Genomic DNA, 25113 nt, shown 5'->3' on the forward strand with positions numbered 1-25113 from the left:
GGTTTAGAGGAAGACTGGCTGTCAGCGATAGGGTTAAACACCCCTCACCAAGATTCCTTCCTCTCTTCCTAATTGCAGCCTTCAGCAGCTTCTTTTCATTAACACTTTTTAAAAAGGCAAAATTTTGGGGGAAAGTTACTGAGAACTCATTGTAACATGTAGTTTGGTCTGAAAAAAAAAACTTGAAAAATGGTAAGCAAATAATTAAGTAGGGTATAAAGTGAAATAAATTATATTCCCATTTTACTGATGGGAACTTAAATTCTAAGTCACCCTGAGGACTGTTACTGGAATGAAAGGTGACAGCAAGAGAGTGACTTTTTTTCTGAAGTCACATGGGAAGTCTGTAACAGAGGTGAGACTTGATTTCATCTGTCTGGATCCAAGTCCACTTCTTGCCCTTTTTCTTGTCCCGCTCCCTTTAGTCAGGAAAAGGCAGCTACTTTTAAATGAATTTGCTTCTGATGTTGCATTGGATTTTTGTTCCTTTCGCTTCATACATTATGCTTTTCTTGGCTTTCACAGATATGGGTGTTTACATCATGTCTGAATCAGTCTGATGTATGTATTCGAGGATTAATCTTAGCATACCAAACTGATCATGGATGAAATTTGTGTTACGCCGCTTAGTACACATGAGTCCTCTTTTCTGTATACACAGGAAAATGAGAAACATCACACCGCCTTTGAATAAGACATTTTCCGATCTGTAGCTAGATATTTGGAGGAAGTAATGGCATCAGGTGATAGTCACAGATCTACACCTTTCTCATGCTACTTTGAATGTAGAGAATGCATACATACTGCTGATGTTATAATCACAGCTGTCTTTCCTGTACATGGCAGGATATGCCCACTCCCAATTCAGTACATGAGCGTAATTTTCAGCCTCCCCCAACATGGATTCTTCCAGGTATTTTGGACTAGAACTTCCATGACCCTTGACTATTGACCAGCTGTGGCTGGGTGTAGTTGTAGTCCAAAATAGTTGGATGCATACTGAGGAAGGCTGCTCTATTCTAGTATTATGAGAAAAATAAATAAATTCATCTATTCACCATTTCCAAACTGTTTATGAGTTTATATACCTCTATACTCTTTCCAGCGCCATTTCCAGTGCCAGGCAAAGACCTTTTTGTTTTCCCCGGGCCTTTAGTTGAGTTTTAGTCTTTCAACCCTGCTGTTTTAAATCTGTTATTTTAAATCTCTGTATAGCTGCTAGGTTTTATTGTGGTTTATACTTTTATATTGGAGTTTTAAGCTTTTACATTTTATATTGTATTTTATAATGCATTCTGTGGTTTTAATTGTTGTGAACTGCCCAGGGAGCTTTGGCTATTGGGCAGTAAAGAAATGTAATAAATGAATAATTCCCCCCATATATCTGCTTTGCCCTTAATGACAGTAAGCCCGATGAGGCTTTGTTCTATCCATATGATATGGTCACTATTTTATTTGAGTTATTTATTTGCTGTTTTTGTCAGTTGAAGACTTTGAGGACCAGGCCCACTCCTATCACTTCTCACATGATAACTATATAATTTGTAGATGTGCGAGAGAGCAGCAGCATAAAAGCTCAATGTAGTCCTGTGTACATCTTTTCTTTGAGATATTTTTCAATTGCTTCTCTTCTGGTAATTGTTCCATTGCCTAGTCAAGTTGTACCAGATTGGGGGTGGGGTGCAATTTTCTGGTTTGCCTCAGACAGCAAAACGTCTCGGACCGGCCCTGGCTGTGCTTGACACAATTCCCTCTTTTTAGATGATGGTTGACTGTTGTAGGCCTCTTCTGAACAGGGATAACTTGGCCAAACTGGGAGAGACACTACTAACGTTCTCTGGGAGCCACTGCCAAAGGAAGTGAGGTGGGTGGCTACCAGGACGAGGAACATTTCTGCTGTGGCACCCCGGCTGTGGAATGAGCTCCCTAGAGCGGTTCACCCAGTGCCTACATTGTATGCTTTCTGGTGCCAGGTTAAGACCTTTTGATTCTCCCACTATTTTAGCAGTTTAGCATCAAAGTCTTCTAGCTCTGTTGTTTTACATCTGTATTTCAACAAAACAAATACTGTATTTCAGCTCTGCTTTGCTGCTAGGATTTATTCTGGTTATACTTTTATATTGTGGCTTTGAACTTTCATATTTTATATGGTTTTATGCTAGGGATGTTGGAGAAATCCTCCACGGACCCCAACGAGGCCAGATTCTATTGAATCTGGCCACCCGAAGTCCGCGGAGGATCGGATCTCCTACCTGCACCCCCAGGAGGAATCCTCACTGGCCAGATCCTCCCCGCTGGCCGGCTCCGGAAAGCCAGCGATATGGCCACTATTGCTGTATCGCTGGCTGGGCAGATTGACTGAGGATGCAAATGGTGTCCTGGACGCCATTTGTGTCCTCAGGCAGTAGTCCCCTTCAGCCAGTGCTACGGCATGGTGGCCGTATCGCTGGTATTTCTGAGCCGGCCGGTGGCTCTGCGGAATTGCTGCAGAGTGGAGCCGGCCGAAGAGGATTCTGGGGGGGAGGGACGGATTGCCTCCCCCCCTGCAGACCCCCCCCCCGGAACAGCAGGTAAGCATTCCACCCATCCCTATTTTATGCTACACCTTGTGCTTTTAATTTCTGTGAACTGCCCAGAGAGCTTAGGCTGTTGGGCAGTATAGAAATAAAAAGAAAAAAAAACTATGTAAACCTCTAGATTACGTGCTCTATGTGGTGCTGCCCTTAAAGTTGGTCCAGAAGCTGGAGCTTGTGCAGAACTCAGCAGCTCGGCTGTTATCAAGAGCTGCCCGTTTTCAACATGCAGCTCATTTGCTGAGGGAATGGCATTAACTGTCCATTCACTACTCGGCCAGATTTAAGGATTTTTCAGTGATGTATAAAGCCCTAAAAGACTAGTAACCATCTCCAGGAGCCACTGCCAAAGGAAGTGAGGTGGGTAGCTACCAGGAAGAAGAACATTTCTGCAGTGGCACCCCTAGATGAGCTCCCTAGAACAGATCACCCAATGCCTCCATTGTACGCCTTCTGGTGCCAGGTGAAGATCTGTTTAGCATGCAGCTCATTTGCTGAGGGAACTGCACTGGCTGTCCATTCACTACTGGGCCAGATTTAAGGATTTTCCAGTGATGTATAAAGCCCTACTTGACTTGAGATCAAAAAGTTTGAGATAGCGCCTACCCCTTTATCAGCCACTGAGGTGATTAGATGAGGCACTCCTGGTGGTTCCACATGGAACTGTGGTCCATTTGGAGTCGACTCAGAGAAGAGCCTTCAGTGTAGTGGCTCCCTCTCTGTGGAACTCCCTGTGCCTTGGTGTCAACATTGTTTTATTTTCAGTGCTTGCTGAATAAATTTTTATTTCAAGAAGCCATTCCTGATTGAACAGCCATGGTTTCAGATAACATAATCCGATTTTAAATACTTTCATTCTGTGTTTTGATTCTGTTTGTCTTTTTATTGTTCTCCACTTGGGAATCTTGACAGATAAGGAGTTGTATATAACTAAGTAAGTAAGTAAGTAAGTAAGTAGAGTAACTAAGTAAGTAAATAAATAGTTCCATGCCCCTTTTCATCTAGTCCATCTAGAGCTCTAGCCAAGCTGAAATAAATAGCAACTTCTCTCATCTGTGCAAACATGTAAGCGAAAAAATTTGCAGAATTTTAGTGCAACAGTGGGAAACAGTATGTACCGTTACTGCATGACCAGTTTTTATTAACGACTCAGCTAGCAAGTGGTTATTTGCAGGGATCACACAAATGAAGGAATTATTTTGTTCACTGCTCTTTTTACATTGACGTATTTGGAATTCTTGCTGTTGTTGTCCCTAAACCACTGGGGCTAAACTGTGAAGAAGCCTTAAGGATGGAGGATTAGAAAGTGTAACTCTGTCCAACACTTTATGAGAAGTACTGCATAAAAAGAGTAATTTCAAGAAGGATCTGAAGATTTCTGAGGAAGACAGGGCCTGCACATAAACTTGAAGATACTGCCTGGTAACTGGAAAGTTCAGATAGTAAATCCACTAGCCCTAGGATTCCCTTTTAAAAAGGGAGTGTACCAAATGCCTAGAGAAGAAGGAAACAGAGCGGGGCAGGTGACAAGGCAGCTTCTAAATAAAGGGCAGCACATGGAGTGGACATCTTATCTAACATTCTACAGCTTCCTACCTCAGAAATTCTGGTCTCCTCAAGTGAAGTATGAGGGGCTAGATATGTTAAGGAGGAGAGCAAATCTCTCTCCCCACCCCCATCAAGTATGGGTTATTAATTTCCATTTTTGCAATGATGTTCGAATCACTATTGAAGTGGCAGTTATGGTCTGCTATATTGTAGATTCAGCCAACCTAAAGACTCCTCCAGTTTCTTCATCTTCATCCCCCTAAGTGAGGACTGTCGAGGGACTCTCGTTGGGGCTCTAGGTTTGCAGAGAAATTGCTGGCTCAGCCCACCAGATTCCAGTACATGGATTGCTGCACTCGCCCAACTTGGCACATGCTGATTCAGGCCATTGCGGGGATCCCTGATCCCTTGCCGAGCCACAAAATGGAGGCTCGGCCTTTTTCGTAAAGGCCAATTTTACACAAATGGTGACCGTAAAGTGATCATTTACACAAGATTACAGACAAAAATGGTCATTTTACTGCCAACATTTTTATGAAGTCGACCTTCATGAAAAAGGCCAAGCCACCATTTTTATGCAAAATGGTGTCTCAGTGAGGGATCAGCCAACCATGTGCCAGGTGATCATGGACCACCCAGAAACGTGCCATGTGTGGCAAGCGGGAGTGGGTGGCTAGTGGGGGTCCGGCGAGCGGTATGTGATGCAGACCATGGTGAGTGCTCCCATTCCTAGGCTACTTTGCCTCACCGTAATTGCAGTTTTTCCATCAGAGCTTCTTAGTGCAAGGAATGTATCACCAAATGAATTGATTGATCTATTATTAAGGTGGTATATAAATGTTATCTGCCAAAAAGCCATCAAGGAGCTCTCCTAAGCTACAAACATGATCTTTCTCAGGGAGCACAGTAACTTTCAGTAGAGGTTGAATCCTGATCCCCAAGTCAGGCTTTCTACTGACCAAATTCACCTCAATCTTGTCTGAGTTTAACCTCAGCTTGTTCACCCATATCCAGCCCATTAACAAATCCAGGCAACTTTTAAGGGTTTCAAATATGTTTGCACAATTCTGCATAGCATACCACCTGTATCACTCCCTGAGTCAGTCTGACTTGGCAACAGTTATCCATGCCTTGGTTAGACTTACTTTTCTCACCCATACCTTGCTTCAGTCACAAAACATGTTTTCTCTTCAGGATGTCAATGAAAGGGCCATACAATAGATCCTGTTAGAAAGCCAGAATACTTATTTACATTCTGTGCATAACTTCTCCTTGATTAACTTGGCCGCTGTTGTTTGTTTTTAATAATGTTTGAAAAATATCCTGTTTCAGCCTCCTTCTCTCAAGTATTTTGGTCATGATGAAGCACAGCAAGGAGAGTTTTTGGGTAGGCAGCTAGGATTTATTCTTTGTCTTACTCTGGACATATTGATCAGACCCATAGGAAGATCTGAATTTGGAAACAGAATAAAAAAATATATCAGAGGGAGCTATTACTTAGACTGGATTGGCAAGTTTAATTATATTTGCACAAATTGCATTATCTTTTCTATTAGATGAAGAAGACCACAAAGAAATTAGAGGGGGGGAATGGAACCAATATCACAGAATTCATCCTTTTAAGCTTTGGAGACCTCCAGGAGCTGAAGATCCTTCTCTTTGTGGTGTTTCTAATGATCTACATTGTGACTATGGCTGGGAACATTCTCATTCTTATACTAGTTGTGACTGATCAGCACCTACATACCCCAATGTATTTCTTCCTTGGGAATCTGTCTTTCTTGGAGACATGCTACAGCTCAACCATCCTCCCCAGAATGCTGGCCGGTTTTGTAACTGACAATCAGAGTGTTTCTGTTCATGGCTGCATTGTGCAGTTATGGGTTTTTGGTTTCCTAATAGCATCTGAATGCTATCTGCTGACAGCAATGTCTTATGATCGCTATGTGGCAATATGTCGGCCCCTACACTATTCAGTCTGTATGAATCTCAAGATCTGCCTCCAGCTGGTGTCTGGCTCTTTTTTGGGCAGTTTTGTGATAAACATGATCTTGTTAATCTTTATATTGCAGTTACGTTTCTGTGGCCACAGTGTGATTGATCACTTCTTTTGTGATTTCATTCCAATGGTGAACGTTGCCTGTAGTGATGCACATCATATTAAACTTTTATCAGTTGTTCTGACCTCTATCTGCACCTTGCCACCATTTTGTATAACAATAGCATCATATGGATGCATCATTACTGCCATTCTTGGAATCCCATCCACCACAGGGAAGCAAAAGGCCTTTTCCACCTGCTCTTCCCACCTCATTGTGGTGGCCATTTTCTATGTCACCCTCATTACTGTATACATTTTGCCAGACACCAATGGACTGAGAGAGCTGAACAAGGTCTTATCTGTGTTTTACACCATCCTAACTCCTCTGATCAATCCCCTCATATACAGCCTAAGGAACAAAGAGGTAATGGATGCCATGAAGAGAGCAGCTTTCAAATATGCAGTCAGCATGAGAGTTCATTAAACTCTTATTTTTAAACCATTTGATAAGACTTCTTTCTACCATAAAGGGAAGAAGGCATCTTTGTGCTCAGTACTACAGGTTCTGGACTTGGGCCTTTCTCTGAAGCTATGCAAGGCTAGCCCTGGGATATCACTGAATGGGGCATGCGCAGGGGGCACAATGCACACTGTCTCGGTGCTTTAGGGGAGCTTGGGCTCCAAATGTACAAACTAATATGGATGTAGAATTTCATAAGTCCTGGAAACCATTTGTAAACCACCAAACCCTTTGCATATGAAACTTGGGCTAGATCTACACAACTGCTTTACAGTGGTATTGAAGTGCACTGAGAACTGTTGGGACACATCACACATTTTACATACCACTGTTGTAATGTTATTTCCTGCTTTTGATTCCACATTATCCAAAATACTGCAACAAATGTCATGGTGTGTCCAATGAGGTATAAATGCACAAGAGGGATATAGTGTTACTATGATGGGATTGTAATGACATGACACAAGGTGTAGATCTGACCTTGGTATGATCTACTTATTACCCTTTCCTGAAAAATTATCTGGAGATTCATCTGGGTTTTATTGCTTGTTTTTAGGAAGTTGCTTTGCGATTTGATGGGCTCTTGTTCCAAGAAAACAAACACAAGAAACTCACAAATACAAAGTTTCTGAGCCCCCTAAACACCTGTTATGAAACTGTCTGGATAGTGGCCAATGAACATTAGAGGTGACCAGTCTTGCCTTTTCATATTCTCCAATGATACATAGGCTAGCAGACCAATTTGTTTGCTACACCTTCTATATTCCGTGTATCCATTCCTGACGTAGATATTTCTCACATACTCACTCCATTCCAGTATCTTTAGCAGTGGTGGGAACAGCTTATTCATTCCTTTTTCTTCTCTTTTTGTTAATGTCCTAAGTTTGCAACTCTAACTGGCAGCAGTGTCAGCAAGAGCATGGCTCCCTTCTCTGCCCTAAGAGGGGAGCTGTGTTATTGCTCTCCTGCCCACATGGGCAGCAATATAACCTATAATTTTAAAAGGCTGAAGAAACTGCCACCACTGCTGAAGACTCCCCACCACCACACCAGTGATGGAGATTTTGGGTTGGAGCCCTGAAAATCACGGAAACAACTCCAAATTTGCTGCTTGCAAATGGGCTGTGAATTTCAGAGGTTCAATCCCAGATTCATAAGGATCCATGCCTTGATCTATGCTTTGGGGGTTGTTTGCTTGAGGTTCTCTGATGAAAGTCTGCAGCTGTGATTGCTATGGTGTAAACTATGGACACAGATGAAGGAAACCAGCCAGGGAGGTGGCTGAACTATTGGTTGACAAGGTAGTTAAAAGGTTCTAAAAGAGGATAAGGAGATTGCAAAGAAGCTGAATAAATTATTTTTGCACCTATATTCACTGTGAAGGATGCAGGGTGGTTAGCCATGCCTGAACTGAATCTTTGGGGAAGGGAGTCTGAAGAACTTAGAAATAGTGGTGACAAAATATGAGGTTCTAGGCTCACCAGGTCCACATGATATCTACCTGAGAGTTCTTAAAGAAATAACAGAAGAAGTAGCTGATCTTCTACAACCAGAAGAAGGACTTTGGATTTTGAGGGTTCCATTCCCTTCAAACACTAGGTTAACCACTTTACATTTTGGGGGTTCCATTCCCTCCAACCACAATTTGGCTTTGGCCTTTTTGCATAGTACACACCACCCCAAATTATTCTTTGCCATGTTTCTTTTTCCTTCTGTTCCCTGCCTCCCTAGGAACCTGTGTGCGTTGATTAAGGCAAGTGAGAGATCTGGGTAAGCTGAGCTTTACATTTTCAGCCATTTCTTTGTCCCAGATTCCTAGGTACATCCTGCTACCTCTGAGTACTGACTGACTAAGTCATTGTCTCCACTTTCTATCTTAAGACTGGGTCTAAAATGCAGATCTCAAAGATACAATATTTTGCCTAGTTTTTGTACTGTTTTTTGTTTTTCCTCCCATATCTCATGCTTTTCATACCATCTAGCCTGATGAAGACTTCTGGACAGCACCAAAAGCTTGTATAATATTTTGTGACATTTTGGTTGGTCCCAATAAAGAAATCACCAAACTGTGGATTTTGGAGTTTTTCCTCATACCCCAAACCAAATACACCAATCTCTGCATGTTCACCAAAAATCTGTAACTTGTCCCTAAGTTCAACCTCTGTAGCAGCCATATTGGGGGTCAGACTAAGTAGCCTCATGCAGTCTCATGCTTCATGTTCTTGCTGAGCTCTTTCTCCCTTGAATATATTGTTGTAAGCTGACGAGACACAGGAATTCCTTATCTTGTCAAAGGTCATACAATTGTATATCTTGTTCTCTGCTGTTCTCTTCTGTTCTCTCCTTATCATGGCTACCCTATAACCCAGTTCTTGTATTATAAACAATAGTGCTAGGAGAAAAAATGTTGAGGACTGCAACCCCACACGGGAGGGGGAGGAGGAGCCGTTTCATATGTGTCACAATGTCTATAAAACCAATGTGCTGATGTATTTCGGGGCTTCTGGCTCTTTGGAAATGATTCCAGCCTTAAGCCCACGCGTTAAATAAAGAATCTCTTTTTCCTTCACTCCGTGGTCTCTCTGACTCTGGGTTCTGCAACATAAATGGTGCCGTGACTCGGATGTGGCAGGCTCTGAGCCAGACAGGTGGCAGTTGCCTGCTCTTGATTGCTGCACTGGGAAGACGAGCTCGGCACATGCCTCCCTTTCTTGGCGCCACCGACCTTTTTGTCGAGTGAATGGGAGAAAGCCTGCACCGGGATCGCCCAAACAGCAGCGAGCAGCAAGAGAACCTTGGGAAGCGGAGGAAGGAACTTGAGCCCTGCCTGTATCGCAGCTGCAATTGAGTTGAAACCCACATTGGAAGCCTTCAGGAGAAAGGCAAGTATATGGGAAAAAGAGGGCCCCACCTTTAGGGAGAAAGGCCACTGGGCAGAAAAAAAGAGGCCCCCGCCTTATGAAGAAGGTCAGTGTTGGTGGTATACGTATACAAAAAGAACCTACTCCTTGCGGGTAGAAGGGGGGCCTGATCACACCCCTGAGTGGGCGCCAGTACCCAGCACGCCAGTACTCAGTAGGAAGCTGAGGAAGCTGGGGAAGCCGCTTTCCGCTCTGGTAAAAAGTGGGAAAAGTGGGTGGCAGGGACATATGGATGCAGTGGAGAGATTGATGATGGTGTGAGTGGCTACTGTGGTTTCTGATGCATACCGTTGACCGTCCGGGTGCCCAGGCCAGTAGCAAAGTGCGTGGTGTGTAAAATCCTCTTGTGTCGGCCAGTGAGACCCCTTACTCACTGACCAATTCCCATTCCCTAATTGTGTCTGTCTTCAATTTAGGAGGGAGGCTATGGGTGGTGGGGGAAGCAAACCTTGCACCCCCTTGAGATGTATGTCAAACAAAGAAGGAAAAAGGTTTTTTTAAAAAAGATTCAGAATAGAGAGAGAAAACAGCAAAAAGCTCAAGGTCGAGCTGAGAGAAAAAAGAACAAGATCTGAGGCTGTTAATTAGAAAAATGTTGCAGGACAGTCTGGCTTTTAACAAAGCGTGGGAGCGTGAGAGTGTAAGGCCGAAGAAGTAGCTGTTAGCCTAGCGCGCTGAGGGGGGGGGGCAGGAAAATTGCCCACAACGTTCTGAGTTGTGCAACATCATCACCTCGCCTAATTGAGATGACATCCCTAAGAAATGGAAACTGAAAATGAAGACCCAGAAGATGAAGGCAAAATAGAAAATAAAGGTGAAGAATCAGCCCCCAGAGCACAGGCTAGACCCCTCTTCGAGTGAAAAGTGTGCCATAAGACTGTCCCAAAGCAGAATGAAGTGGAGAGACCACGCTGAAGATCTCTGTCAAGGTAACCGTGTTTAGCTTTGAACTGTGTTAAAATTGCATAGAGCCTGTAGCTACTGACCATCGGCTATATGATTTCTGAAGAGCGTAACCATTAAGCTTTTGCCGTGGGATTCCCTGCAATGAAGAAATCTCACTGATTTAAGTGTCCAGTGTTACACTGCCTAAGTGTGTGTGCTGAAGAGACCGAGAAACCAGACAGCATGTTCCTGGCCAAGCCAAAATCACGCTACTACCATGCTCCTGAAAGCTGCAATAAACTGTGTAAGCTGGGAGACCCAACCTGATTGAGAAGAAAAGAAGATATTGGAGCAACTGTCTTAAAAAACAATGAGATCTGTGTAGCTGGCTGGCTGACACTGTCAGTGATGTTACAACTTTAAATTAAGACTGTTTTCCTGTTTGAGACCCCAGTGAAGAAAGCTGACCCGAGTTCTTTGTTGCCCGTGCCAAAGCAAGAATTTGGCTGCCCTGTACCTCATCATGTCCTGTTTTGAGCTTGGGATTTACAAATACAAACAAACTGAGAAGCTTGCCTTTGAAGTCCTGCAAATCACTCCACGGCCTCCCCGAAGATTAATGGCTGCCTGAAAAATGCAAGTATAAGGCGATGCCCATCACCCCCCAGCGTCCTGAGTTTCGGCGCTCAGTGTTTCAGTGCTTTCGTGTACCAGGTTAAAAGAAAAAAAAAAAAGAGTAAGTTTTTAAAATGTCTGTGAGAGAACCTGACAGAAGTAAAATAAAATTTACAGAGGAGTTGCCCAAGTTAAAGCGTCATGGCTAGAGAGCTGAGCTGTGCCGCTCTGTTTAGACAGAGGCCTTGCTAAAAAGTTAAAGGCCCTTGTCTGTCAGAAGGGGTGTAGGGCCACACTTCCCCTTTTTAAACTGATGCAAAAGTGGAGAGCCTTTGCTGGAAACATCGCATCTTCATTGCCCAGAGCCTTCTCTGTTTGCCTCCATCATCATCTGGGCTTTTTAGAGACACCCTGCACATGAAATAAAATTTTAAATTGTCAAAGACTTGCCATGGACCGTGCTGTGAAGCTTTTGATAAACTTGAACTCTCATCGCTGTGGACCATGTGTCTGTGTTTGTAGTCAGCTCAGTGTACAGCAGGCTGAGTTTGATCTATAACTTTTAGATTTCCTTCTGCCAGAACTCATGCAGCATAGAGTTGCCGATGCAAAAATGGTGACCTAGAACTCTTTGCGTGTGTGAGTATGCCTGTCCCTTGATTTTAATGGGCCCTGAGCTTTCAGCCAGAAGAGCAGTATGATTGCTGGATCTGCTCCATCATGCCTTATCATGCAAAAAGTGTTTTCCATTCATTGTGTTAAATTGCAGGAAAATGGTTGTTGTGTATATTTTATGATTTCTTAGATATCATAAAATATATGTGATATTTGCAGATTAGTGTTAGTTGCAACTCCAAATAATACTAAGTGTGGTTCCCAATGGATGACAAGGAAAGAAAGACAAAAGCAAGTAGAAAAGAAAGAAATAGAGAAAGTAGAAGACAGATAGAGAAGGGAGAAAAAAAAAGAAAAAAGAAAAGGCAAGAGGCAAAGAAAAAAAACATTTGTAAAAAAGAAGCGTGGCCATAGTTGCCCCCAGGGTAAATTAAAAGCAGCTGATTGTGCCTGGAGCTTATTACCTGGGGTAAAGTAGCCACAATAATGTAATAGTTCTTTAAAATGAAGGAAATGTAACTAGAAGGAGAAGAGCCTATCCCAAATGTGTGTCATTGGGACTAGTGTAAGGCAGAAAGGTTTAAGTAAGTGAGTTTAACTTGAAAAAGACAAATAAAGAGACAAGGCTGGTGCATGGAGCAGAAAGTTTTATATAAAAAGTTTGAAACATGATCTGCAATACAGGCAGATCAGCAAAGAAAAAGAAAGCAAAAGAAAGAGAAAAAATTTGTCTTCCCATACTAATAAATAAAAGTGTTATCAAGCACTTTGGGAAGCGAAGTTGTTTACAGGAAGCTGTGCCTGAGAACCAAACACTTCTAGCCTATGCTGAAAATGCTTGCTAGTGTTCTGCTGCCTCATGGGTAACATGTATGGTATAAAAACCCATTTAGCCCAAGTTAGTGGTTCAGAGAAGCTGTCTGATCCAACCATTAAGTACGCCTGTGTGCTGTAAGTTACCCAATAAAGTCTCCTTGTAAGTAACCCCCCCCCCCGCTGGAATCCCAAAACACAAGTGGGGCTAGAGCGCCTTACCCAGTATCAAACCCTGCTGTTAAAAGCCATGAAAGCAGGTATAAAGAAGTCAATTAATATGACCAAAGTGTCTAAAGTGCTGCAAGGTGCCACCGAGGCCCCAGAGCGTACTTGGAGCGTCTTTCAAATGCCTATCGCCAGTATACCCCCCTCAACCCAGAGGCCCAAGGAGACGTGGACAAAAGAAGAAAAGAAGAAGACCCAGCAGAGGCAGAAGATTCTTAAAAAAGAACCAATGTGCCCAGTGTGGACAAAATAGACATTAGTGGCATGAATGCCCAAATAAAATAAATCAAATACACAAAAGAGAAAACCAAAGGAGCCAGAATGGGCGAAGAGGGAGACAGCTTGAAAGGGGCCGTGACATTGACTGTGAGGGGCCGTGACATTGACTTCATGATTGACACTGGAGCGGCATCAAGAGCAAGCAAACGTTAGCCTTAAACAAGAAGTCCAAACACGGAGCAAAGTTCTTCAAGCCCAGCGTCGCTTTGTCTTAAAAAAATAAGCCATTCCCATCACAGAAGCTCATCTTTTCCAACCAAGAATTAAAATATGAGTTAAAGAGGGAAAAATAACCCAGATGGAGAGGACTGAAAACTGTCATACTTTCCACCCCCGCAGCTATGAAAGCAGCTGGAGTTAAACCCTGGATACATTGGACACGAGTCAAGAGAGTGAGAGGGGGAAAGTAGACTATAAACAGAAATCCTGAAAATCCTTTAAAAATCATTCTGAAAAAAGCAGTAAGAAGACTCAGGCTAGACCTTACTGTGGACACACCGGGAGACTGTCCCCCTGCATATGGTCAGACCTGCAACTACAGAATTGAAGAAGGGGACTAGACCCTACTGCAGCTTGCCAGATGAATAGCTGCCCGGCGTACGGTCAGATCCCAAAGAAGATCAAACATGCGTCTTGTAGTGTTAGTAGTGTTGCATTGTGTTTCCTTAATAAGGTGCAAAAAGGGGGGTCTGCCCCTGGAAAGAAAAGTTTGTCCCAGTGATTTGCTGATGATTACTGGCTTCACCTGGCTAACATCACGAGAGTAAAACATTTTTGTTTGCCAAAAGGTATACCTGCAAACAAGCTTATTAGCTCTTGCCTGATACCTGTCTGTAGACATCCTGGGAAAATTCAAAAAGATACCATGTTAAGAGTTTATGGTGTAAGTTTAACTTATTCCCAAAATGCTAATTGGGGCGTGGTTGCAAAGATCCTACCCCCTACAGAGTTCACTCTATGCACCCCCATCATTGCTGAAACAAATGCTACGTGTGCACGAATGCTTAATTGTCAAAATTTTTTCCAGAAAATATAAAGCTATCCCTGGCCCCCTTCCACTGTAATAAAATTCAAAACATATCTTTTAATGATGCCCACATACTTTTGCCTCATAGATGGTTTTAGACATGTAGTTCCCGCACTTGGTCATTCATTCCTGCCAACTTGTCTAATAACCACCCATGTTGCCTCAGCTGCCAATTGAACTGGTGCCAATTCTTCCCCTGTAGCCCGAGAAAATCCGTCGACAGCAGCCTCGAGTACTCCAACTAACTAAAAATTGTAATAGTCATATGCAGTTATATTCTGACTCAGAAAAATTGGCCTTAGCAATGTCACTGGTTGGGGTTCCAGGTTTAGCCTTGGCTGATGGTCTGGAGATCAACCAGTTAGCTTGCAGCTTAGCCAAAAGCATAAATGCCACCTCACGAGCATTGTCATTGTTAAATAAAGAGTTGCGTGATCTAAGAGGTGCAGTTCTAGAAAATAGAGCTGGTATAGATTACCTCTTCCTTCTTCATCATTTAAGTTGTGAGACACACCAAAAGCTCTGTTGTTTTAATTTAACTGATAATGGCAATGCTGTAGATGAACAGATGAACAAGCTGCACAATATAGTAGCTAACAAAACAATAAGACAAAACAATTAGCTAAATTAGTTGACCTCTTGGCTTCCAGATCTTAGCTGGCTTGAAGCATTGTTCATCCTAATTCTACCAGTGTTGTTCATAAAAGTTCTGTTATGTCTCTGTGTTCCTTGTCTTATGCACTGTTTAACCAATCTGTTTTATGTCTCAGCTAGTAAAACTGCTGCCCTCTACGCTCTAATAGCCCAACAAAAGGCTAAGTAATATGTATGTCACAAAAAGCTTTGTATAGTTATCAGAAATGCTATAATTGTAATGAAATTATGCATTTAAGGGGGGAATGTAGCAGCCATATCGGGGGTCAGACTAAGTAGCCTCATGCAGTCTCATGCTTCATGTTCTTGCTGAGCTCTTTCTCCCTTGAATATATTGTTGTAAGCTGACGAGACACAGGAATTCCTTATCTTGTCAAAGGTCATACAATTGTATATCTTGTTCTCTGCTGTTCTCTTCTGTTCTCTCCTTATCATGGCTACCCTATAACCCAGTTCTTGTATTATAAACAGTAGTGCTAGGAGAAAAAATGTTGAGGACTGCAACCCCACGCGGGAGAGAGAGGAGGAGCCGTTTCATATGTGTCACAATGTCTATAAAAACAATGTGCTGATGTATTTCGGGGCTTCTGGCTCTTTGGAAATGATTCCAGCCTTAAGCCCGCGCGTTAAATAAAGAATCTGTTTTTCCTTCACTCCGTGGTCTCTCTGACTCTGGGTTCTGCAACACCTCCATACCAAACTATTGGAAAGTGCCCAGTGTACCACCATTTAAAAGGGAGGGAGGATCTCAAGGTGGGTGGATGTGAAAAATTACCAGGCAATTAACAGGGTGCAATCCTCTGCAGGTTTAGACAGGAAAAAGTCCTACAGCTCCCAGCATTCCCTAGCCAATCACACTATCTGGGAAATGCTGGGATTTGTAGGATTTTTTTTCCTGTCTAAACATGCATAGGATTGCACCCTTAATGTTTGTTCCAGGTAAATACATGGGAAACATTATTAAAATAACACTATCATACATACAGGGGACAGGTTTTTCTGAAAAATAGTCAACATGGCTTCTGCAAAGTGAAGTCGTGTCTCAGTAACTTTTAGAGCTTTCTGTCAACAAGTTGTGGGATATGGGTGATCTGCCAGGCATCATGTAGCGACAAAGCCCCTCACTAAAGGCTCCTGAACAAACTTAGCAGTCAGGGGATCAGACAATGGCACTTCCTATGGATTGGTAAGTGATTAAAAAAGAGGAAGCAGACAGAAGGAATACACAGACAGTGCCCACAATGGAGGGGTATGAGAAATGGGGCCCTGTACTGCATACATCAAAATAATAGATTCCGTGATCATGCTGTAAGAGGTCAACTCATGTTCAAGAGAACCTGAGCATAGCTCCTGTTTAGACCTTGCTGCTCAACATGGCAAGGACTGAACTGGGCAGGGCAGGGCGGCATGCACTGGGACACAGGTGGCAGTGCCTGCATACATGGCCCCTTGCCCTATGCACACATTTAGCCCTACTCATCTGATCAGGTCTAGATTCATCTAGCTATATTCACCAGTCCCAGATCTGCTTAGCTTTAGCAAGGTTGTTGTATGTGACAATAGTAAGACGGTTCAAGACTGCCTTCTCCTGAAATATATATTTTCCCTATTACATATTGATTTTTGTATACTTTTCTTCTGTATGCTGTGCCGAGAGATGGTTGCACTCCTTAAATGGTTGAATTTTACTTCACTTCACACAAAATCCTGTCACACCCTAGGTATGGTGGGGACAACCTTGAGAAATTTTGCTAATCTTATCAAAACTCTTTAGGGCTTCCCTTGCCATTTCTTGCACCTAAGGAGACGTTCCTCAAGAGATATTCAGCAATACTGTTTGTAAAAAGTAATCTAAACGTTTCTCAAGTGGCTAATTAGGGTGTGCGTGCCTGTTGCTTCTCTCACGTTCTTCTTGAGCAGTTGCAGCCTAAATAAGAAACTCTGACCATGCAGCAGAAAGTGACATAATCAGTGCTAGCGAGTGTTGAACTGAAGTATCTCTGTACCTAAAGACCATGATCTGAAGGCAAAACCAACAGCTGTGATCGAAAGGCTTGTAGGTTTCTAATCCAAGAAGGTTCCTGATTTAAGACTAGCAACAAAAGTGGGCATTCCAAGTTTTCTACTGCCTTGGATACAGGTGAGAATTACCTGCACACACTGCATGCATTCTTCCCTCCACTGTACATAAAAGGAGGACCACTACAGTAACCAGATTCAAAGGAGGACAGGGTTCTTTAATTGTTCTGTAGCACTGTGATATTTTCAGCTGCCCCTGTCACAATTCCCCCTTCTATACAGCTATGAAAGTTACAATGTGTTTTTCTCTTCTTATCTAATCATTCCAAGGTCTTGTCTTGTATAGTTCCCTAGACATCTATTGGCTTTTATTCATTGTGTTCAATTTGCCTCTTCCGTTGATACATAATAAGAGAACTTTTCTTCTGATACATCTGGAAGGTGAATGCGAGCATTGCTGATAGTATTTTGATATATTTAGTAGAATGTATTCAATGGATGAGAGTTGAAATGTTTGGAATTAAAGGAGCTCTATGTCAGAGGTGAGGAGTTCCTCAAAGTTCCCTTAGCTATGGTTGCAAATACTGGGGTCATTTGCATGTGAGTTTTGGGTTAGCTATATATCATGTGTGCCTGATTATTTAGGTTATTTGTGGCCTTGTATTTCGGTGGGTAATTGCTTTTTTACCTTTCTCCCTAATTTATCAATCAATTGATATTGCTGTATTATTTTAAGTTGTCTCTTCCATACATAAATGCACATGTTACCACTCTGATAGGATTGGAATCAGCTGCAAAGCCCAACAGAGTTATGTGGCTCATGCTCTCCACTCATTGGCAGCCTATGGTTTACTGCGCTTGGTGATATAGTCTCTACAGGATGTTGCAATATGATATGCCAGGGATAGGCAACCTTCAGATATTTTGGATTACAATTCCCACAATGCCTGACTGTTGGTCATGATGGCTGGGGCTTATGAGAGTTGTAGTCCCAACATCTGGAAATCATCAGGTTGCCTTCTATTTAGTATAGGGATTCAACAAAGTGGCCTTCTTGCCTATTCAAGATCATTTTGAAATATACCATTATATACGAACCTTTTATCTATTTAAATTAAGGGTCACTTTTAAAGCAAAAAACATAACAGTATGAACATCTAGGAACATCCCTTTTTAATGGGCAGATTCCTGTGACAAGCAGAAGTCTAACAGCTGAATATTTTCCAAGCATAGAGATGGAGTAGGAAATCTTCCCTGTCTTTTTGTTGTCCCTGCCATGCAGCAGTGAAAAGCACAAGTAAAACTAGATGGCATCTCTTTCATGTATGCCACAACAAAGATGAGTCTGGGCGGGAGAACAATGTGAGTGACTTTGTTCAGGTATGGAAAACTTCTCAGCAGACATGGTCCACAGGGATTTGGCTGGCATCCCAACAGCATTCTCACAGTGAGAGAACTAATACAAAATGGAGAGTCAGGTTGCACACCACGGCTTTTCCGGGGTGAGGGGGACCACTCAAATTCTTGAGCCAACAGTGTATTGTTTGATGTTCTGTGAAAGAGCCACTGCTTCTTAGTGTTACGAATGCATACCCCAGATAGTGATTTCTAGATTAATTGCTGGCCTACATGGGAATGGTTTCAGGATTTGCAGGGGGGATCTGGGAATGCACCCTTGGTGGAGCCCCATAAAAGGAAGGGCAGGGGAAGCAATTCAAGAGCACTTTGAGGTTGTTTTGGATCCCCCTGAGTGCTTTGTGCAGCATCAAGATGAAGGCACAATTAGGGAAGTGGGTCCTATGCAGTTCTAACGGACCTGAAAATGCTGGGCATTGCCACTTGCTGTAAATGTCCTGAGGTAGTTTGTCAGATACATTCACATTACTAGTGTTAGTGCACCTTGGGTCAGATAGCAATCCTTTACATCTTTAGGCAGACTAAAATAGGCCCTTCATAGAATTCATTAAAAGTCCTCAATAGGCTAAGCCAAGAATGCCTCCAAAAAAATTGCTCACCCCATTTGAGGGCAGCAAAAATTGTGGGGGAGGGAGGGGAAGAGCATTTCACCAAATACTATCTGAGAGAATAGACAAATCATCTATAGTTCAAAAACACAAAATTCTCAGGAAATGTCTCAGAAATTCTCTTTGGAGAAATTTTGGCTCTGTGTACAGAATGCTGAAAGAAAGTATACTAGTTCATACGGGTGAAAGAAGGATGAAAGGGGCTAAGAGAGGAGGCCAAGCCATTGCTTCCTTCAGCACTATTAAAATAACATTAACATATTCATTTCTGGGAAATTTTGGCTTTGTTCTAGTACACATACTGTATGATGTCTATATTCTGTATAAACCAATATGCGTTTTAGGAAGAGGAAAACAAACAGACACTTGCCACAGTCCTAATTCTAAAAATTCTAAATCTTCACGAGCTTTCCCCACAAAGCTATTCAATGATGGTGAGGCACAAGGGTTATTGCTTTTGATAGCCATATAGTTTAAAAATCAATTTCATCCTAGTTATTGATCAGAACGCACAAGGAGATTTGGATCTGGCACCAAATTCCATTGTGAGATGAGAGAAAAACTAGAATAAGGAAAAAATGAATGTTGATTGTACAAATCATTTCCCCCTAGATGAAAACCATGGAGGAACTGGAGATGAGAAATGAAACTCTTATCGCAGAATTCATCCTTGCGACATAAAAACTGGATCACATTGTCAATGAGATACACAGGAGGAGAGGGCTCCTGTGTCTTTCCAGAAGGTGAGTGAGAACGTTGTTTATATTATGTAGTAAATATATTATCTTGGTGAGAATACATACATTTATATTTAAAGGAGGCTCCTTGTCAGAGGCGGTTGTTTAAATTAAGTGTGACTTAAAGAAAAGGGGATAAGACCCATGGAAAAGTTCAGGAACAGCTCTCCCCACTTTTAATGGAGAGGTTATTGTCTCTTCATGACAGCTATATGGCAAAATGAAATGTAACAGCTGGATCTCTTCCAAGCATGGAGATGCAGTAATATGAAATCCTTCCTCTCCTTTACTTCTACCTGGCATATACAGCTGTTAGAAGCACAGGTAGAACTAGAGTTTTATCAGGTATAGGGATGGGTGAACATGTGATGTTTGAGTTCGTTGAGATTCTCCAAATTCCTCCCCAAAGCTCAGGTTGCCTTATTGGTGTTCTCAATTGTGAGTGTCTCTTTTTTGCTCTGGAAAAAAATAACATTTTAAATGGGTGCATTTTTCCCAATTGAAAAAGTGCATTTCCACCCATGGGCTAAAGTGTGAAAATGCAGATTGGGGCAGGAGGGGGATGCACACTTGCAAACATGAACGAACTTCAGGAAACTGTGAAGCATTCCTGAGAATTGCATTCCTGCTCACATTTGCATTTGGGGTCATGAAAGGGACATGCTTGCATGATTTGTGAACAGGAAAATAATAATAATAATAATAATATTGTACCTCCCTAATCAGGTATCTTTTGCATTCTTGGAAGTAAAATTATGCTAGAACAAGAAACAGTCTATGTTGGAGAGAGATGTGAGGGACTTCATTCATCTGGGAAGTGCTCCTCAGTAGACATGCTCCACAGGATGGTAACTTGGGGAATTGCCTGGCATCCCAACCCCATTCTCCCTCTGCTTGAAGGGCTTAGAAAAGGAGAGTCAGTTGCACTCTGTGGCTTTTTAAGGGTGAGGGGAAGCCACTGAATTCCTGGAGCTAACATTGCTTGCTTTCTGTTCTATATATCTTTTCAGGAACAAAGAGAAGAGCATTTGTCTGTTTTGGAGCTTTTATGTCAAAATCAGATTATGTGTTTGTGTATGGCCCTGGAAAACTCTTTAGACATTTAATAATGCTCAACACTCACATAGATATGCTATATTTCCATAGCAGCTTAATGCACCCATTAGACTTAAAACAGTTCATGAGCCCTCGTCTTTCTCATATCCCAGGAACAATTTTCAGAGAAGTATCAAGAGACGTGTCACAGTCTATTACTACAAGTAGTAGTGCTGTTGCAGTAGAAGGAGGGTGATCTTGCATTCATATCCTGCCAGTGGGTTTCCCATGGGCAACTGAGTGGCTACTGTCCGAACAGAATGCTGGACTAGATGGACCATTGGTCTACAGCTTGGCTCTTCTTAGCCCTAGGGATGGCCCAAGAAATTTTACTGCCTGCTCAAAAGACAAGATGGTGTCCCCTCTCAATTCCATGTATAAAAAGTGACTGGATGGGTAGTTCAATCCTTCTTCAGTATTAGTTATTTGGGGGTAGTGGGTGGTGGTGGTGCCTGATTATTTACTGGGCTGGAGAAATATGGTCACTTCGCTCTCCTTAATTGGTACTTGGATCCATTGCTTTTCTACAATTGCAGTTTTTCCACCACAGCTCCTTAGTGTTAAGAAGGCATTCCAGGACAGTTGAGAACTGGACTAATCTATATATTGCTGGATTACATGAGAATGGTTCCAAGATTTTCAGGGGGGATCTGGGAATGCATTCTCAGGGGACCCCCTTCAAATGGAAGAGCCAGGGCAAGAAAACAAGAGTTTCCTCATGTTGTTGGGATCTTCTTGAGTTCTCTGTGCATCATTGGGTTAATGGGTCCTTTGCTGTTCCAAGGGCCCTGGCAAATGCCTGACATTGCTACCTGCTGTAAAGGGCCTGGGATTATATGTGAAGAACTTCCACGTCATTTGTGTCACTGCACCTTCGGCCAGATTGCTATCCCTTAACTCTCTAGGCAGAGTATAACTATGCCTTCTTTTACTGCAGTAGAAGTCTTCAGGGCTAAGTAAAGATGGCCTCCCAACATTCTCCCTACTGTATTTGTGGGTGGGGAATGGATGTCCCCAAATGTTCCCTCTGAGGGAAGAAAACTATTTCTCAGGAGACTATTTTCTGAGAATGTTTTTCTCAGCTAATACTGAATGAAACTCTTTGTTAGTTCATACTAACAAAGGAAGACAATACGAAGGATGAAGGAAGAAATGGGCTAAGAGAAGAGGACTGGAAGGACTAGGGGAAAGGTCATTGCTTCCTTCAACAAGGGTCAGTAGGATCAGAAATTCACTTCTGAGATATTCGGGCTTAGCTCTAATACACATTGTGTATAATGTTTGTACTCTATAACAATGAACTTGCTTTGTTAGAGAAGGGGAAAATGTGCCATTCCTTATTGTAACATTTTAAGATTTTCAGGCCCTTTCCCCAAAAGGTGAGGCACAAAGGTTATTGCTTTTGGTAGCCTTATATTTTTAAAATTAATTGCATACTAGTGATTCATCAGAACCATAGGCCAACTTGGATCTGACACCAAATGGCATTGTACAATGGGACAACAACTGGAATAAGACAGGAAAAATGAATGCTGATTATAAAAATTGTTTCCATTAGATGAAAACCATGGAGGAACTGGAGATGAGAAATGAAACCGTTATCACAGAATTCGTCCTTCTTGGTTTTGGCGATGTCCAGGAGCTCCAGATTCTTCTCTTTGTGGTGTTTCTAATGATCTACATCATGACTATGGCTGGGAACCTCCTCATAGTTCTATTGGTTGCGACTGATCAGCACCTACATACTCCCATGTATTTCTTCCTTGGGAATCTGTCCTGCTTGGAGACATGCTACACCTCAACCATCCTTCCCAGAATGCTGGCCAGTTTTTTAACTGGCAGCCAAAGTGTTTCTGTTCATGGTTGCATTGTACAATTCTGGGCCTTTGGTTTCCTAGTAGCAACAGAATGCTATCTCCTGACAGCAATGTCTTATGATCGCTATGTGGCGATATGTAAACCCCTGCATTACTCCATGGTTATGAATGTCAGGTTTTGTCTGCAGTTGGTTGCTGTTTCTTTGATTGCAAGTTTTGTGATAAACACAATATTGTTAATATTTATGCTGCAGATAACTTTCTGTGGACGCAATGTGATTGATCACTTCTTTTGTGATTTTATTCCAATGATGAGCATTGCCTGTATTGATGCACATTTGGTAAAGCTGCTGTCAGTTGTTCTGACCTCCATCTGCATCCTGCCACCATTCATTATAACCATAGCATCATACATATGGATCATTACTGTCATTCTTGGAATTCCATCCACCACCGGGAGGCAAAAGGCCTTCTCTACCTGTTCTTCTCATCTCATTGTGGTGATCATCTTCTACGGTACTCTCATAACTGTGTATATTTTGCAAGATAGCAATGAAATGAGAGAGCTGAACAAAGTCTTCTCTGTCTTTTACACTGTCCTAACACCTTTAATCAATCCCTTCATATACAGCCTAAGGAACAAAGAGGTGAAGGAAGCCCTGAAGAGAGGAGCTTACAAATGTGTCATGAGTATAAGTGCACATAAAGGGCATCATAAAGGAAAGAAGGCATCTTTGTGCTTAACTCTACAGGTACAGGAGGACATGTGTCCTTCTCTGATGCTAAGCAAATGTGTTGTGGGAAGCAACTGAATGGGGCAGAACTGTTCCCGTGCATTGCTGCCTGCACTGGCAAGAAGCAAGATTTCATGCAGGCGGGAAGGAACTGGAGGTGATTTTTGCAGCATGGGTCTGCACATTGAACATCCTGGCACAAGGGGTCAGGGTACAGGATCAATATATGCATGTGGGATCAATATATGCAACATATACCCATCTCCCCAACCCCCTGCCATTCTGGCCCAGACCGCCCTCCTTCAATTTTAGTGTAGTCTTAGCTGGTCACTTGGGAGATGAGTAGAATTTTTTTTACCTGTCATCAATTTGGCCCAGGTGGCAGGGTATTTTTTGCCTAGTTTGCAATGATCCTGGGAAGGAAGATTTTAATTTATGCGTGGACCATACTGTTAGGTGAATTTGTTCTCATTTCGATAAGGTGGGTATGTGTGTGAAATGTAGGTAGGAATATGGCATGTGGGCACCCTGAGACACCCTGATGGTGATTGATGAATCCTGAAGCGTGCTGCTCAGAGCTGTGTGAGTGGCCCTGATACTGCTCACCTTTGAGGCTAACTTGACTCATCTCCTCAGAATTTTGGGGCTCCAGGAGGGGGTTACATGGAAAGGCCTCCCTATTCATCTAAAGGGGCAGCATATGGAGGGGTGAGAACAATTCTTCCACATTATAAGTCCAAGAAGATCTCACCTAAGTAGATCAGACTAGCCCAGTTAGCTATTCCCATGTAAACATCCCTGTCCATATTCAATAAACATAACTCTATTTCAGCCTTTCCCAACCTGATGCCTCCTGATGTTTTGGACTGGAATTTCCAGTAATCCTAACCATTGGCCAAGCTAGCTGGGGCTGATATATGAGTCCATGTATCGTCTTTAGCTTCATAACTCTGGGGATGTTCTAACACATGCTCCTCACAAGCTTACCAAATGTGTGATGGAAGAGGAGATGGTGCCTGGAAGTTAGGCATGCTGCTCTAGACACTTCCTCAGAGCATACAGCTGGAGGGGAACATTGGTAGAAGAAGCCATCCCATCCCCACACACAGTCATTACATGTGAGAAGGGGCTCATTTGAACACCCCTATGTTCACTGTAAAATGCTTAAATGCATTAATATCCCACCTTTCCTTGGGGAGCTGAAAACGGACCCTGGTTCCTATCGAGGTGCTCTCATCTCACAGGGATGTGTGAGAAGATTGTTCATTTCAACTTATTAAATTTACACTTTCTGAACTTATACATGGACTGGATTGCAGCTAAACATCAAAATACATACTTTTCCAAAGTTTGTAATGCATTTTGCAAGGAGAGAGGGAGAGAGTACAAAAATGTTACATTTGAGAAAGTGTGCACAAATGTATACATTTTAAAGAGTACATTTGTAATGGACAAATGCATTTTTTTTAAAGAAAAGGTGCATCCAAAAACACTTCATTCACTGGAAAAGTCAATTAAAACGTGTATATGTTTGTGTGGGGGAGTGCACAAAAATGTATGTATGTTTTAAACGTGTGCACAAATGTGTATATTTTGAAAAAATGTGGACAAAATGTTCTACAAATTTTCATGCAGACTAAAAAAAAAAAGTAATCTTATGAAGAAATGGGACAGAATGGACAGCATAGTGGAAGAATGAGTACCTGAGCAAAATCAAGCTTGACAGATTCCTAACCACTAGTCCCAAATCTGCTTCACTTTAGGAAGATTGCTGTATCTGACAATTTTAGACTTTGTCCCAGCCCCTGTTAAATTTTTTTTTAAGGATTTTATGTTTCTCTTCAAATATATATCATTAGCCACATCGAAATATTGTTTATTTATTTGCTTGCTGCTTTTTTTCTTTCTGTGCTTTGTGAATGGAAGCAATTGCACTCCTTAACAGTTTGGATTTGATTTTCCTTCACA

General features: G+C 42.3%; 2 protein-coding genes across 2 annotated transcripts; both read left to right on the forward strand.

Annotated features, from left to right (window-relative positions):
• The first annotated feature begins 5677 nt into the window (after nt 1–5677).
• On the forward strand, nt 5678–6646 carry LOC146341304 (olfactory receptor 5G9-like). The gene has a single exon (XM_084807358.1). The coding sequence runs from the start codon at nt 5678–5680 to the stop codon at nt 6644–6646; it is 969 nt and encodes a 322-aa protein (XP_084663484.1).
• Nucleotides 6647–16637: 9991 nt separating this feature from the next.
• Nucleotides 16638–23223, forward strand: LOC146341305 (olfactory receptor 6C75-like). Its single transcript, XM_084807359.1, has 3 exons — nt 16638–16859; nt 19375–19505; nt 22153–23223. Exon 3 carries the CDS (start codon nt 22153–22155, stop codon nt 23221–23223), a length of 1071 nt encoding a protein of 356 aa, XP_084663485.1. The 5' UTR covers nt 16638–16859; nt 19375–19505.
• The last annotated feature ends 1890 nt before the right edge of the window (nt 23224–25113 follow it).

The sequence above is a fragment of the Heloderma suspectum genome, chromosome 6 (assembly GCF_057233095.1).
Source record: "Heloderma suspectum isolate Gila_16-S chromosome 6, 16-S_ref, whole genome shotgun sequence".
In the NCBI taxonomy this organism is placed as follows: Eukaryota; Metazoa; Chordata; class Lepidosauria; order Squamata; family Helodermatidae; genus Heloderma; species Heloderma suspectum.